Source organism: Scleropages formosus, chromosome 25 (genome assembly GCF_900964775.1).
Source record: "Scleropages formosus chromosome 25, fSclFor1.1, whole genome shotgun sequence".
Lineage (NCBI taxonomy): Eukaryota > Metazoa > Chordata > Actinopteri > Osteoglossiformes > Osteoglossidae > Scleropages > Scleropages formosus.
Window position 1 is genome coordinate 11491915 of NC_041830.1, and position 17349 is coordinate 11509263.

At 45.5% G+C, this 17349-nt stretch overlaps 1 protein-coding gene and 1 pseudogene across 1 annotated transcript; both read left to right on the forward strand.

Moving 5' to 3' along the window:
• Positions 1 to 3339: 3339 nt before the first annotated feature.
• Positions 3340 to 5312, forward strand: LOC108921757 (serpin H1-like; annotated as a pseudogene).
• A 5167-nt stretch (positions 5313 to 10479) lies between these two features.
• On the forward strand, positions 10480 to 15832 carry LOC108921538 (tsukushin-like). Its single transcript, XM_018731032.1, has 2 exons — positions 10480 to 10762; positions 13499 to 15832. Exons 1-2 carry the CDS (start codon positions 10760 to 10762, stop codon positions 14549 to 14551), a joined length of 1056 nt encoding a protein of 351 aa, XP_018586548.1. The 5' UTR covers positions 10480 to 10759; the 3' UTR covers positions 14552 to 15832.
• The last annotated feature ends 1517 nt before the right edge of the window (positions 15833 to 17349 follow it).

Genomic DNA, 17349 nt, shown 5'->3' on the forward strand with positions numbered 1-17349 from the left:
AGACCCGCCAGAGAGCAGGACCCGGCCAAACCCGCTGCACCACCACGCCACCCCCCCATCCTTGAGGAACCTCTCTTCCAAAACTATAACATAGCAAATTATTAACCTGGGTCACATGGTGCTGGAGTTCCAATACTAACCTTAAGGAGGCCCTCAAGTTCCCAGGTTTCATGTCTCAGACTTCAGGCAGATACTTCAATCTTAGAAGTTTATGTACTTTACCCTCACGCCCCTTGTTTCCCATCCTAGAGACACTGCTATGTTCCTGTGGCTTTGTTGCCCTCTCTTCCAGTGTCCACTGTGGGATGGCAGCACTGCAAACCCATGTGAAAAAGTGGAATTTAAGGAATCCCAGCTGTCAGCGAAGGGGTCAGCACTGCTTTTCTTTAACCCACTTTAGAATCACATCTCTGCTTCTGACTTGGAACCATCTATGCAAAGCGGTTTCGCCCATCACAGTACTTGGTATTCTGCTGTTACAAATTCGGCTGTGCAGATGCAATGACTGCTGATTACGGATAGTGTCACCTTACCTGGTTCACGTGTACAGATACTACAGCGTGTGACACCAAAGACGACAGTCCCGTCATCCCTGTAATCTCAGCCTAGGAGACTCCAGGCTTTCCGCCAGTCCGGCGTAAATCACCAGTTCTATTCCAGGCATGGCGGCTGAAGATTAACCGCAGCTTTGAGAATTAACTTTGTCACGTTACTCTAATCTAGATTGGACCCATTAGTGTTTGCAAATGTGCTGCCCACCAGTAAATCCAGGAGTCTCCACACTACTGCCATTTACTCTGTTATTCTGCTGTGATTATTATGGGAACATCAGTAGAACATCGCAGTTCATGGGCAACGGGTTCAGATGTGGGTTCAAATCCAGCTCAGTCTCAGTGGAGTTTAGATGTTAGCATGGGTTTTCTCAGCCAATCCACAGATGTTTGTTTCAAATCATCTTGTCACTCTAAATTGCATCCGGTGTGTGTTTGTTTGATTGCCCTGTGATGCACCGAAATCCCATTCAAGACACAATCTACCTCACGTCTTATGCTTCCAGGATATTCTCTGGATCACCGTAACCCGACGTTGTGAAAACAGCTATTGAAAACTATTAATCATGCCAAAGATTAATAGCTATTGATAGCTATTAATCATTGGCATGATTAATAATATCACCATTAACCACTATGGATAATGAAAAGACAGAAAAATGTATTTTCTGCTATCTGCTATGAATTTGTGTGTTTTTCACGTTACAGGCTGGAGGAACAACATCAGAGTGATGCCTGATGCTGAAGATGGAATGTGCTTCTGCGTTCAGATCCCCTCTAGCTTGTGACTTGTGTGTGATGTTAAATCGTGTTCCACTGTGTTTGCTTTGGGGATCCTCTAGTGGTGAGCTCATGCTGGTCATCAACATGAGTGCTCTGTCACGTGGCTGTGGATGTGAATCAATTTTTTGCATTTTACCAGGTTGGACTGAGGATTTACCTCTGACTATAGCAGTAGGGTGGTGAGTTTATGGCAAAGACACGAAGACACAAATGGTCGAGACCTGCACGTAGACTGTGTGGAAGCACTGCTCATCTTTCATCCACCTAGAGCTCTTTATCCCATTTTATTACTCTACCTACTTGGAAAACTATTTGTCTATTTGAAGGCTTTGTCCACCTTCAGACTGTCTTTACCGCGGCTGAATATCGCATATCTTGTGGGATACATGTGAAATAAGTCTTACACAATAATGTTTGCTCAAGGAATGAAGGCCAGATGATTCACTGCAGAGGAACTTTTCTTACAGTTAATAGTCTATATTTAAGGATTAACAATATGGAAAACAAACTGTAAAATTGCACAAGGTAAGAAATCATTTCAACTCTGACAAGTGCAATCCCATGTACTGTATCCAAATTTTTTTCTATTAAAATCATATTTATACATATTATGGCAATACTTAAAAATACCACATATTTCTAAACAGCTGCACATTTCAAAGAGACACACTTTGCAATGTTTTTCTGTTAAACTGAGACCGACGTAATTTACACTGACACCAACCACTTTTTCCAGTTCATCGTGCTAAAGTACTGGATTTTTTGTAACATTTTCAAGTGGGCGGTGGTGGTGACTGTAGTGACTGTTAGCTATATTAATGATCATCTGCTAGCTGCCTATGAAAGTTTTATCTATAAGCCGGTGGGGGAAGATGGGTAGGTGACCCCTGTGAACCACTTGCCTGTGTGTCCGAGGCCAAATGTCCTGTGTGGGAGTAACTTCCCGTATGCAGTTTTCCACAGAATGTGTTCAGTTCCACATCCACAGTGAAGTGCAGCCCTTAGCAGAGCAGGAGTTAATAACCAGGGTCTGGAACACAATGCACATCCTGGTCTGAAGACCCCCTGGTGCCTGACTCCTGCTCCAGTACCCTGCCTGGCCCATCATACTGTGAAGGTCTGGGCACTTTGGGGTCCTCTAAATATAAACACACCAACAAACTTAAAGTGAACTTTAACTTGATGGTTTTAACTTAATGTACAGTTTTGATGATGATTTTTTAACGTCCTGAATAGGAGTAAGATTTTAATCTCAAGGTATCTTGCATTGCTAGGTTTTCACACTGTTGCATAAAATGATTTACACATTTCTACTAGGGTAATTTGCAGTATATCAGTTTAAGGGAAATGTCTTCATCAAGGGTAGAGGGGAATTAAATCCAGGTCCTTTGCTTGCAAGGCAACAGCTCTAACCAATACACCTCCTGGTGGCCCATATAAAGAATGCATGTAAGATTGTTAATTGTGAAAAAAGGACAGCAAATGTCTTACCACTAACGATTACTTCAAATTATTGCTCCTAAAGGTGGTTCTACAAGCTATTGAATCATAAAGTGTACTTAGTTTTTCCACACATGGCTTCTCCATTTTGGCTTTATTTTTATTAAATAAATCATGACACGGTATAACATGTCATGTGTTGTTGTCCATCTGAGGTTGTATTTACCTAATTTTAAGAGCTGCTAAGGACCAGATGATTTTTTATTATGTCCTGATACGTAAAATCAAGGAGGGTGTACTTCCTTTTTCACATGACTGTATGTTGTATTTTCAATGTTGCTGCATCCAAAGTGAATGTCCCCTCTGGGAACAATAAAGTTTCATTCATTCATTCATAATATATGCTGATTTCAATGACCTCTGTCATAAGGAACTGCACTTGTCCCTTATGCATCAATTCTTACTCATTTTAAGAAATGTTTTCCCCACACTCTAAAATTCTTGGAAGGTTAGCTTTATTAAGCTCATATTTGACTGTTCTTTCAGTTTGCTTCTTGTGAGGATCATGCTGGTGATAGTGTTGGCTCTAAGCCTACTAGTAGTGGCAGCCTCTAGTGAGGATAAGGTGCTTACCAGCCATGCTTTCACCATGGGGGAGAAGAGTACAAAACTTACCTTCAGCCTCTACCAGAGCATGGCTAAGGAGAAAGACTTGGGAAACATTATTTTCTCCCCTGTGGTGGTGGCTTCCTCTCTGGGCTTAGTGACCCTAGGCAGCAAACCTTCAACAGCTTCCCAGGTGAAGACTGTCTTTGGTGCCAACAAGTTAAAAGATGAGCACCTTCACGCTGGCCTGGCAGAACTCGTTGCTGAGGTCAGCAATTCCACAGCTTCTGATGTTACCTGGAAGACTGACAGTTTCCTATATGGTCCCAGCTCTGTCAACTTTGCTGAAGACTTTGTCAAAACCAGCAAGAAGCACTACAATTTTGAAAACTCTCAGGTCAACTTCAAGGACAAGGCAAGTGCCATCAAGTCCATCAATGACTTGGCCAGCAAAGTCACTGATGGCAAACTGCCTGAGATCATCAAGGATGTGGAAAATGTGGCTGGGGCTGTCATTGTCAATGCCATGTTCTTCAAGAGTGAGTTTTGTCCTTTTGCTTACTCTATTTCTAGAAATAAGTTGGAGTTGCTAGATGCTTTTTTTTAAAATGTAAAAACCAAGCAGCTTCTCAGTCATTGATCTCTCAACAGCTCACTGGGATGAGAAGTTTCACCACAAAATGGTTGACAACTGTGCCTTCCTTGTGGACCGCTCCTCCTCAGTCTTCATTTCCATGATGCACCATGCAGGTAAGTGGTTTGTCTTGATGTGTAAATTTCAATGCCTGAAACATTAATCCAGTTATTGCATTAGTTACTCATGTTATTTGTCAGTCTTAACTACAGGTCAAGATGGTTCCAATTCTGAACTTTGGAATAGGTTTCAGGGAATTCCTTGACCATACATTTCAACAAATGTTACTGGGCAGCTGGTATGGTTAGTCACTGCCTTTGAATCCAAAGGTTACAGGTTTGATTCCCCACCTCCAGCTGCAGTACCCTTGAGCAAGGTACTTACCCTAAATTGCTCCGTTAAAATTACCCAGTTGTATAAATGGGTAATTGTGAGTTGCTTTGGAGAAAAGCATCAGCTAAATGAATAAATCTAAATCAACACACTCATCAGGAATAGCTGGCAACAAGTACTCTACCCTTCTACAGGCATCTATGGATTTTATGAAGACCTGGCAAACAAATTGTATGTCCTGTGCATGGCCCTGAAGAAGTCCTTCGTGGTGTTCATCATGCCCTACCATGTAGAGCCTCTTGAAAGGCTGGAGAAGCTCTTCAATAGTAAGCAGCTGCCTGAGTAAGCTGGAGGAGCGGGTAGTGTCTGTGTCCATACCCAAGGTCACCATGGAGGTCAGCCACGACTTGCAAGTAACTCCCTCTGCCCTCCTTGGCTGCGGGTCCAAGAATTCTGCAGGCGACTGTTTGCAGAAGGTGACAGGGTTCACAGGCTGGCCCAAAGCATATAACTACTCCACTACCTTAAAGCAATCGGAGGTCTGGGTCTACTCCTTCAGCCTGTAAACTACCTGGGGAGACTTGAATGTTCTCCAAATGGTCACATTTAAACATCCTACCAGTGTTTTAGCTTAAAAAGCAAACATTCTGGTTTTCTTGCAGAAACACCTGCAGGAAATTGGTCTGACTGATGTAGTGAACCAGACCAAAGCTGACCTGTCCAACATCTCTGACGAGAAGGACCTCTATCTTTCCAACATCTTCCATGCCTCAGCCTTTGAGTGGGACATTGAGGGAAATCCCTCTGACGCTAGCATCTTTGGCACGGATAAGTTTCACAGTCCCAGGCTGTTCTATGCAGACCACCCCTGCATCTTCCTGGTGATGGACAGCAAGACTAGATCCATCCTCTTTGTTGGGAGGCTGATTCGGCCCAAGGGGGAGAAGATGAAAGATGAACTGTAGACTAAATGTGCCTAGAAGTATGCCTTGGAGAGTTCAATCTTACCTCATGAAAATTCCTGCAGATAAGTGTGGATGGCCACTTTGCCATCACCCTTCCACATGTGGCTCTTTAATAAATCACCTCACTGACTTAAAGCCCCTATGAATATGAGCTCGGGCTTGCATGTTATGTAATCACTTGTCAGGTTCTCAAGGGTTTCACATCCAGCTGAAACATCACTGGCATTTTATTACTCGGGTGCTCAGTTTGGATTAAATGTAAATGGCCTGTGATGTAACCTGGTCTTACACAAAAAGAACTGACCCCATTCGGTGGGTCATTTGAAGGGTTTTTTCGCTGAAACAGCTGGTGAGTTCCTGAAGATGCTGGTTTTGTCAGTCTCTACCTCAAAGTCACCTCCTGTTAAATGACACAACGGCAATTTTGTAATGCTGTCTTGCTACCTTTTGGGTATAAGGAAGTCACATTTCAGTTATCCTTTGTATACACATTTGCTGTAAGGTGTCTGCCTTTACCATAGTGGTGCTGCGGGTTTGAACCTAGTTCAAGCTGGAGTTTGCATGACGCATCTCTTTAAATTCTTCCCATGTTTGGGATGCAAATCCACACTCCAAACATGTTTCTTGTGTGTTGCTAACACCAAATTGTGTGTGATTGCCCTCTGGACCGATCCTATCCAGGGTTTACCCTACCTTATGCTTCTACAGCGACTCAGTTTTGGAGTCGGTTGGTAAATGGGTAAATAGTGCCTACCTTTCATGATCAAATGCAGTGTTTCACACATTGCATGAACATTTCACCACACTCTTGCTGTTACCAGTCCTGGCCAACAGCTGGTACAGTGACCAAGAGCCTGAGGACATTTCAGTATTTGTGCATCTTGAGCACCTCAGAAGCTAAATGAAACCATTTTAACCTGTCCAAACTGGGTTATATTGAAGCTTTATGTAAAAGTATTGAACACTGCAGAATAGAAATCTTTCAATATAATTACTAAGGATCGGTCAGAAAGATTCATTCCATAAAACTAATGAACTCCTGACAGGCAAATGAAATGACTGCATGACATGACGTACAACTGTGTGGATACTTTTCATAATCTTCTTATCTTCTGGTTTTTCATCTGCGCACTTGGTGTTCTGTGGCACTTCTGTCATCTTAGCACCATCTGGTGTTGAAATGCTAATCTACCTAAGGAAATTGGCCTGTCAATAGGTTTAAAGTTTAAAATTAATGATACAATTGCCAAGTATAAAGATGTTTATTGCCCATTTGGAGAAGGTGACTTCATGGTGCCCATCACAACTTCCTGACATCTTTACCTGATGCAATGGAACCTCTTCTTTTGCACTTTACTCAAGTTTGTGTTTAAAGGATGAAGGGAACCAAATGAGGACAACGAGCACTGGAGCAGCTCGGAAAAACAGCGTCGCAGAAACCCAGCATCCGCACGAGTACTTTCCCCCAGAAGACTTTCTCATACATTCCTTCACTCTTGCAGGATATGGGTGCATGACCCACTTAGCCCTTCAGCCCTTTAACTGCATACACTAAGGAGCAGCAGGTGGCAGAGGGGTTAAGGAACTGAGGTATACTGACATACTATAACTTTATTTCCAAGATGGAAAACAAACTTTAAACATACAGGCTCCAGCAAATTAAATAAGCCAATTCATGAATTTTTAAGGATATGAATGTTTTCCAATTTATGCATTTTTAATTATATTTACTTCCCCTATACAATTTCTGAAGTTTGTTTCAGTGGAGTGAATGTGACCTGTTTTCCCTCCAAGCTGACAGATGGCAGTACAGAGCAACCAATAAGTATAAATGTGTTGGCCCTATACTTATGCACATTTACATTGTGATTTAGCAGCGAAAGTGACTTTAGAGTTATGAACGAAATGAATTATGAACAGACTATTGCGTTTGTAAGTTGAGGAGTCGGACTGAGTGCGTTCTGCTGTGCTGGGTGGCTATGTCTGAAACAGAGTAGTGAAAAGTTTTTGGGATGTTGTTTCCATTTGTGTCTCCGTGAAGATTTTTCCTCCCGCTTGCCGTGGGGTCTGCAGCTATAGGCAGGAAAGCTGGAAGGGAGATCTTCAGACTTGGAGGTCCATGGTGCTCTTGCCTTCGTGAAGAAAACAGTTACTGAGCCGGTGAGTCAGATGTTGTCACCTGGAGCTATCAGATTCATGGCCACCAAAGTCAAAGATCAACACTGATGTTTGTAAGTTTCTCAGCAGCAGTTTGGCACACAATCCTTGGGTTCTGAGGAGCTCTTAGGTGAAATTTGAGAAAACTTTTACAGAGTTTGAGAAGGTCTGACAAATTTTGAGACGTTCTGATAAAGTCTGAGATGTCTTAGAACATCGTATACTTTTAGACAGCTGAGATCTGTGTATGCTGGCCACACACCAAGATACAGCTGATAAGCATTTCCATAACACGTCACGTGCTTGTGTTGGGTTGGTGTTGGTTGAGCAAGCTGAGTTGGTGCAGAGGGATCGGTGAAAGTCTTCACTTTCGTTGACACACAGCTGTGAATTTGGCGTCCTTCTGGATTTCCAGCAGGTAGGAGGAACTTGTGATGTGGGATACCTCCATACTGGGAGCATTTTGAACACAAAATTCTCACCATTTCAGATGATCTCCCCATTCCTGGATGAAACAAACCTGTCAAAGCTGTTATGCATGAGTGATGACTACCACTAACTTGCCAGTGTCCAACCTTCAAAGATGTCTTAATTTTGTTCATTTAATGGGGACAATTCATCTTTGTGGGACACTTTCTGAACTCCAGCTTCCACACACTGTTGTTTTATTTCTGTGTCTCTGTGTGTGTGATATCTCCGTGTCCAGGAGTGCCATGTGACCAGGTCGCCTTGGACCCTGCCATTGTGATATTTCCTCACTCTGGTCTTTATCTGAGCTCCACTGCTGATGTTCCTCGTTCTTGTCTCTGTACTGTTCCCCTTAGGAGAACACTGTGTAAACAGTGTAACTGTGAACAGAAGACGCGTAATGCTGACAGCAGGTGAGATTACATTTGCATTTACTTATTTAGCAGATGTTCTTTTCCAAGGTTATGTACTCTGATTTACTCATTTATTCAGCTGAGTAATTTTTACTGTATCAGTTCAAGGTGCATACCTTCATCAAGGCATTACTGCAGAAATGGGCATCAATCCCAGGTCCATCAGTTGCAAAGTGACGAGTCTAACCAAAAACTTGAAAAAACTTGAAATGAGTGAGTTATTAATTAGTGCAGCAGGTGGGTACAGTGGGTATAGCCACCACCTTGTACTCAAAGGACCCAGGTTTGACTTCCACTACCTCTTGCTGTCGCACTCTTGATTCCTTAAATTGGTACAGTTGCATTGTAAGCTGCTATTGACAAAAGCATAGAACAAATGTAATTTTTTTTCAATGGCATCAGAATTTCAGCTGAGTTGACAGCTTAACCGTTGCCATGCAGTCCGTCCTCTCCCGCTATTTCTTGTTTCTTTGCATGTTCATTAAGCACACGCACGCTGGCTGAAGCCGCTTGTCCCGAGCGGGGTCACGGTGAGCCGGAGCCTAACCCGGCAACACAGGGCGTAAGGCTGGGGGGGGACACAGACACACACACACCCAGGGCGGGACGCCAGTCCATCACAAGGCACCCAAGCGGGACTCGAACCCCACACCCGACAGAGAGCAGGACCTGGGCAAACCTGCTGCACCACCGTGTCCCCATGTTCGTTCAGCAGTGTGCTGTAGTAGTGTCAATAATGTTAATTAAAAAAAATTTAACTCACTAGCTAATTTTAATGTTGGTTTGAAAGGTACATCTTAGACACTATCAGGCCTCCTACTGCTCCCCCCCGCTGTCCCCACGTCTTGCAGTGGGGCAAATGGGGAAATGCAGGACAGGGGTGTGAACGGCTGAGAGCTGTAAACCACCCCAGACGAGACGGCACCATGTGTCGGGGGAAGGAGGATGGCGTTGGGGTTCCTTTCACGGTGTGTTTCTCTGACTGGTTTCAAAGGCAGGGCTCAAGGGTGAAGGCATCTGAGGTGTGTGTGTGTGTGTGTGTGTGTAGCTCACCAGAGGGTGTTATGTGTAGAGGAAGCGAAACAATTTTTAGTTGTTCTAAGGCTGTCAGCCAATGAAGGGAGGAGGATTGCAAAGGGGCGTGGCCTATTACTGGCGCAAGGGGCTGGCCCGGCATATTTAACTGAGACGGCACCTTCTGCGTGGAGACGTCTCTCCAGAAGGACCCCCGAGGACATCACACACTCTGAAACACTCACAGAGGAAAGGACAACAGAACAGCACCTTGTGAGGAGTTTCCTTTCAGCAAAACAAATCGGGTAAATTCTCCAGCTTTTCATGGAAGTTTCCTAAATCTCATTTTGATGGTTATAATGTTGATTAAATTGACCTGTTTAATGGATGAAAATGCAAGAGACAGTCTTAACATTCCGTTATTCCATCATTATTATTCTGTTGTTATTCCCAGTGTTCCGTTATTAGCGAGAACTTTCTCGCAGGACGCAACCCACATGGATCAACATTCGTGTACGATTTGACGCGACTGGTTGCGTGAACAGCTTCAGTTTGTGGGATGAGTGTGATTTTTGTTGAAATTAAATTAATACAAGATTTTTTGTAATTTTTGTAAATTGCAAATATGGAGGTGCCGTAGTAGTTAGAGCTGCTGCCTTCAGACTTGAAGGTTGTAGGTTCCAGTCCCACCTCTTGCTGTAGTACCCCTGACCAAGATATTTACCCTGAATGGATGCAGTAAAAATTGCCCTGCTGTATAAATAAGTAAGTCAGTGTAAGAAGCTTAACATTTTTAGTCGCTTAGAGAAAAGTGTCAGGTAAACGAATAAACATTAATGCACATATTTTTTCAGATTTTGAAACTGTGACCTTTGGGTTACGTCTCCATGAACTCTGTTAAGCATCGTCCTACTTGCTATGTCAGATAAATCATGTTTCCCAAATGAAACACAGCTGAGTTGCACCAGAATGATTTGCTTGATTATGGTTTATGGTGGTGTATGTTGAAACATTACATAATAAGCCATAAAGAGTGTGATGGCCATTTGACGCTCATCCCCCTTGCTTCGTGATACGACACACCTCCTGCTTGGAGACACCTTTCACCCAGAGCACAGCGAGTTAATGATCAGTCTTTTTCCTCAGTGCTGTTCAAACCTCTACTTTCGTTACACTTCCAGCCTCCGTCTCTGTGGTGCGCCACCCATGCCGGGTGGGCCGTAAGGCTTTCGTGTAAAACGAACTTGTTCTGAGATCCGAACCTTCTGTGGAGAGCCGTGTCCCACAGGGAAGAACGCGCTGTATTTTGTGTGACCTGTCTCCCACCTGCCTCGAACCCCTGAGAGCCCGCTTGTTTGTTCCTTCTACCGTACGTTTCAGTGTTTTATAATATAGATGGTAAGTGCATGATTTAATGGCACATCATCGCATTGACGTGACCGATATATCCCTTTCCCTAAATGTTTGTTGGGTAACGTCGCTGGCAATATTGATCGCGCTGTTAGGACGGCTTTTGATGGCGAGTGATACTCAGATGGTGGGTACTCAGCATACAAAACACAGTTGGGGCTGTTCACAATTAATCTTATTTATAACTCCAAAATCACTTCTACTGCTCAGTCAAAATGATAAGTTAATAAAATTGTCAGTTTATTTGCGGATCGGTTTCTGTGAACACCTTCGATATTACTTGTAAAACTGTTCCTATTTACTTTGAGCTTCAGTAAAACTAATTTAAAATGACCGAAAATAAAAATGTCCCCATAAACTCCCATTCGGTCCTAATTGATAGCTGATTCATCCCATAAACGTGTACAATATTCCTCCTCTTGTTATTGATCACTCAGGACCACCAGACACGAGCGGTAAACACTGTGGGAGCTGAGCTGAAGTGGTCCCGCATGGATGGTCCTTACTGCCATCTATCTGGAAAAAGTGTTGGTATCTCTGACGGTTCATAACTCAAGGGTTCATAACATGAGGAGCCGGGGCGTGGAAGTTTTTAGGACGCTGCGTTAGGGTGCATTCCTCTCGGGATGTGACCTTCCTTCCCTGGACGTGCTGTTGCTCCACGGGTCCCGAGGAGGGTAACAGATGGCTCGTTTTTTGTCACGACACCTGCTTTCAGTCAGATCTTTCGGGGTTAATTACTGCCTGATGGCCGCAGGTGGCCAAAGGCACATTTCTGTCATCCGGCACGTTCTCCCTCTAAGCAGGCGTGTGCCGGTGTCGCACCTTTCCCTGAAGGCCCAGGCTGCCTGGTGACTCGTGGCCACGCTGCGACGAAGTGTTATAATGTTTTTGAACTCATCTCTGTCATCATGCCTATTCTGTTTCTGTTATTTAAATGAACGGAACTTTGGTTCATTGAACCCGTTTTGCCTCCTTTACGGGTGACCAAATGTTCCAGTTTTGGAATCCGTTGGGGTGGCTGTCCGAGAGGGACGGTAGAAACGACAAGAATACGATCGCTTCTTGTAGCTCCCTTGCAGAATCCCGTATGTTACCCTTTACGCTTGTGCTGGGAGACGCGAAGCCGTCACGTCTGCTCTCGAGTGATTCACAGCAGCTCGTTGAAGTTTCGCGTCCGCTTCTTGTTCATTTTCACCGCGCCCGATTGCGGGATCTGTTTATCCACCGGGGTTTTGATCTCGGTACTCAGCAGGTCACGTCTTCTGAAGCGGGTGGTCCCGGTTCAACCCGGGTCCCTTTATATGCATTTTCAGATGGTGGAAGAGCACGAATCGTAAGTAGCGGTGTCAAACCGGAGACGACGGCTCAAGCGGAGATTGTACAGCCGTCTGCGTGTTTCTGCGAGCATGTTCTGTATTTTATTGGTCCTCACAGTTTGTCCTCCATTGGCAGACTGGTGTACTTGTTACTGGGTGAAAGGTTTTTTTTGTTTTTTTTTTTCTTTAACGCAAACCATGCACTGTCACCCAGTTTGTAACTCTTATCTCCCACTCACGTGTTCTTTTCACCAAATAGACAGCATGTTGCCAGTGGACTTTACCTGTTTCATCACTGGCTTTCCAGCACTAGAAGTTCAGGTCGGTTCATCTGTGTCCAACAGGTGGTCTCAGGTAATATAGGATAGGATGGTACTATGGTACTTTATTAATCCCGGAGGATCCCAGCTTGACCCATGGCGTGTGACAACAAGGCGCACAGCTATACCCAACAAAATAATAAATGATAAATAATAACAAAACCAACATTTACAAATTCCCATTGGCTTGTACAGTATAACATTTAGAGAAGGGAAATGACCGGTTTAATTGTGGGTGATAAAACAGCTGGAGTCCACCTGTCAAGGTCACCAGAGCCCGGACAGGAGATCTCGAAGCGTTATTTGTAGGCAGGCTCCACGTGACACGTGTCGGTCTCCACGTTCGGATGACGAGGGTAAACTTTGTGCGTCATCTCTAGACATGGCAGGGGTGGTGTGCGCTTGTCCTTGTCGTTATACTCAGCTATGCGCTTTTTAAATGAATCCGAGCGACTGCGGAAATAACGTGTGCAATTCGTCTGGCTGAGGGAGGGACGGCCTTCTTCGGAAGTAAAACGTTGGGTTTCGCTACTGTTGTATTTATACATGGGGCGGCGGGTTTGGCCGGGTCCTGCTCTCCGGCGGGTCTGGGGTTCGAGTCCCGCTTGGGGTGCCTTGCGATGGACTGGCGTCCCGTCCTGGGTGTGTCCCCTCCCCCTCCGGCCTTGCACCCTGTGTTGCCGGGTTAGGCTTCAGCTTGCCGTGACCCTGCTCGGGACAAACAGTTTCAGCAAGTGTGTGTGTGTGTGTGTGTGTGTTTATACATCTTCTCCCTATCTTATTTAGTGTGTAAATCCATCTGCTGACGTACTGTATGCTGTGAGATGTTACGCAATTTCTGACAACTTGTTTTGGCTCAGGACCAGAGCGGCCTGATAAGGCGCCTTGCTGATAAGCACGTTGTTCTTTCACCGAGCACCGTAACGGAGCGCAATCTTCTGCGCGCGTCGCGTGCACATCGCGTAATTATTTTGTCGCATGTCCGACTTCGAGCAGCGTCCGGCAGGTCGATCCCCTTCAAAACACGCAACAGAAAACTTTTTAAATAATTTGCCTTGTCTGATCGTGCGTTTGTTCCGTTTCAGAGTGCGATGTCTGCCCTGGTACGCGTGTGCGCTGTCCTGCTGCCGTTACTCCTTCCTGCGGCGGCCGTGAAGAACTGCCACCCCAGGTGCCGCTGTGAGGTGGAGAACTTTGGGCTCTTCAATAGCTTCAGCCTGACCAAGGTAGACTGCAGTGGGCTGCGCCTTGGCCCGGGTCCCATACCCATCCCTCTGGACACAGCCTACCTAGACCTGTCCTCCAGCTCCATCCAGACCCTTGTAGATTCAATGCTCACGGGACCTGGCTACACCACTCTGGTTGGCCTCGATTTGAGCCACAACTTCATCGCGGGGGTGAGCCGCGGGGCCTTCGCGGGACTGCGCTACCTGGAGACCCTGGACCTGAGTCACAACAACCTGCAGGGGCTCACGAGCGGCTCCTTTGTTGGCCTGCCACTGACGGATGTGGACCTGAGCCACAACCGCATCCACGAGCTGCGTCTGGATGTCTTCGCCATCAGAGGCCATGGGAGGCCAATCAATGTGGACATCTCCAATAACCTGCTGACTGCTGTGATCTGGAACCCTCAAGCGAGGCCCCCCAACCTGCAGAGTCTGAACTTGGCAGGGAACCAGCTGAGGACTGTCCCCCAGCTGCAAGGTGTCCCCTTGAGGTACCTCAGTCTGGATGGCAACCCTATCTCCGTCGTCAAGGGAAATGCTTTTGTCGGGCTGAGCACCTTAGTCCACCTGTCCATTAGCGGTCTTCCTGATCTGCACACCATCGAGCCCCAGAGCTTCAGCGATCTCCGGAACCTCCAGGTTCTCGACCTGTCCAACAACACCAATCTGAGGTCACTGGCCCCCGAAATCCTCAGTGGCCTGGAGTCCCTACAGGAGCTCAACCTGTCCAGATCTGGAGTGGCCTCTTTGCCTGTAGACATTCTGAGCTACCTGCCAAGTGTCCGGAGTGTAATGCTGAAGGACAACGTCCACTGCTGGAGGAGACGCAGGCAAGGGCAGTTCCACCGGCAGATCGGAACCGCTAGCAGCAGGGAGGAAATCACCTGTGGCGCGATGGGTGTTGCCGTGTGAGATGGGCCCTTTAGAACATCTTCATCCGATGAAACAGGAGAACAGAAACGAAGGGGATGCCGTTCAAAATCCTGCCAATTCCTGTATGATATAAAGTAAATGCGTCATGTGAGAAAACGTCTTTTGAACCTATAAGGAAAACACAGTCAGTGAGCTGTAACTAGAGAAGCTGGAGCTGAAAGGGAAGTGGGACAATGGGCTTTCATCAGAGGGAGCCTCCTCTGGACAGGGTGGAAGGAGTTTTGAAGACAACAACGGATGAGCTTATTGCATTGGGCAACTATCACATTCATTCTGTAAAGGTTCCTGTGAGAACCCAATGCTGAATATGTATACGGTGTCTGGGGAGTGGTCGTAGTGACCCAGCTGGACGAGACTTGAAAGCATCGCTTTCAAAGTCCTCACAGAGCTGCTTGCCTGGGCGTCATCCAACGTACCAGCAGTCAGGGGACCGATCGGGGACCAGCATCCTCCGAAAGCACACCCGGGAACTGCAGAACCTGTGAAGAACATTGTAAAACGGGACCTCTTTTCCTACCCTATGGGCCAACAGTGTTACCTCCTTTTTCAGTCCATTTGAGTCAAAACAAGTTCTTTTTGGGCAGTTAGTTGTTGCTGTAGCATTTTGACATTTCATTATGTTGATTCTTTTGACAGCAGCATCTCAGGACCTTTAAATCAAAAATACTGTTTATATAGACTAGAGTGATTTGTTCAACTGAATTGTTAAATCATCAGCAATAATAATATCCTTGCCATCTTTACCCAGGAATGTTATTAAACCAGTGACATGAAACCCTTTTGATGAATCTGATAGGACGGTCTGGTGTGCGGAGGCATCTATGTCTCCATGTGCCACGGACCGTGTTTACCTTTGGATAAAGGCGTGGGTTGAGACCCCAGCCAAGTGTTTTGGTAGGATTGGGTGGCTTTGACAAGAGCCGCATTGCCGGTTAACTGCCCCCAAGCTACTGCATGGAACGGGAAGCAGCAACAACATGAACTGATCCAGAATTTGTATGAGAGCACGATGTACCGGTGGTGGTAGGAACACATGAAGAAAGCAGGTTCCCAGAGAGGCTGAGGGATCCTTCCAGTCAAACCATGTCTGCACGGCATGGTTTGAGAACGTGCATCGTACAGCACGGATGCATCGTAGATCCATACCATTGGTCATCTCTTATGTGTGCAAAGAAATGCTCATCCTCTTTGCATGTGTAAAATAAGTGCAGCTTTTTAATGAATCTGACTTAACGCAATAAAAGTGTTATTTTCTCCGCATGCTGGGTTTTGCGGCTCCTCCTTGGAGAGCTTATGTTATGTTTGCAGATTATTTAAAGTGACATCCATCGCTGACAGTGTGATTTAACAGGAATGGAAATACATAAAAACACCACGTGAAAGATAATCTTACATCCCAGTTACAAAGGCAGCTACACAGTTAGGTGATATCAAATTGAATACCAACATGTGCTGCCTGTAGAAGAGATCTGACAGTAAACACTTCATTCACATGAGACTGCAAGTAGAAATCTACTGATGAGAAATGGATGTGACACCTGCACGGGCATCGATCACGAAAAGGATAATTTATTTCAGTTTTGCAAGGGGAACGATGTCGAATCAAGACGGTACATAGGAAATGAAGAAAAACTGAGTCAGAAAAGAGGATCTGAGTTGCAGCGCAGCTCCAGGTAGACAAGCCCTCTCCGTACTCCAAACCACTGATGTCAGGAGAGGCATCATCATGCGGATTGTTGATTTCCAGGCCTTGTTGCCGCTCTTATTTGCTCAAGTTGAGTTCTTAATCACTTGTGCTTCACTGAGTATAAAACTGACAAAATACACACGCGCTGTCTGAAGCCACTTGTTCCGAGCGAGGGTCACGGCGAGCCGGAGCCTAACCCGGCGACACAGGGTGCAAGGGAGGGGACACACCCCAGGCAGGATGCCAGTCCATCACAAGGCACTCCAAGCAGGACTTGAACCCCAGATCCACCGGGGAGCAGAACCCAGTCAAACCCACTGCGCCACCACAGCCCCCACACTGACAAAATACTGATTCACTTTCATTTTCTACTATAATACTGCAGAAAAATGCACTGAATGCGTAGTTTCCTCTAGTTTGATGTAGTTGTTATTCAGTAAAAAGAAGAATCAAGGGAAATGAATAAATAACTCACAACTATTCCGATCACCTATAACAATTCAAATGGTGTCAGAATTATTGTACCATTTTGGTGATACGTGTCTCCCCCTAGTGGCAGTGTGGAATTATTGTACCATTTGGTGATATGTGTCTCCCCCTAGTGGCAGTGTGGAATTATTGTACCATTTGGTGATATGTGTCTCCCCCTAGTGGCAGTGTGGAATTATTGTACCATTTGGTGATCTGTGTCTCCCCCTAGTGGCAGTGTGGAATTATTGTACCATTTGGTGATCTGTGTCTCCCCCTAGTGGCAGTGTGGAATTATTGTACCATTTGGTGATATGTGTCTCCCCCTAGTGGCAGTGTGGAATTATTGTACCATTTGGTGATATGTGTCTCCCCCTAGTGGCAGTGTGGAATTATTGTACCATTTGGTCATATGTGTCTCCCCCTAGTGGCAGTGTGGAATCGGTATGTTTAATACAAACGTTACCCAAAGTGTGCGACCACAGGTGAGAATGGGGATGCACGCTTGACTCTGTTTAACCACCGTTTGCAGTTCTGCACCTCCTGCACCTAGCTTTTGCTCCAACCTTCCAGTTACTCCTCCTCTCACTCAGGAAAAGAACCTCAAAAAGAACCTCCTCTA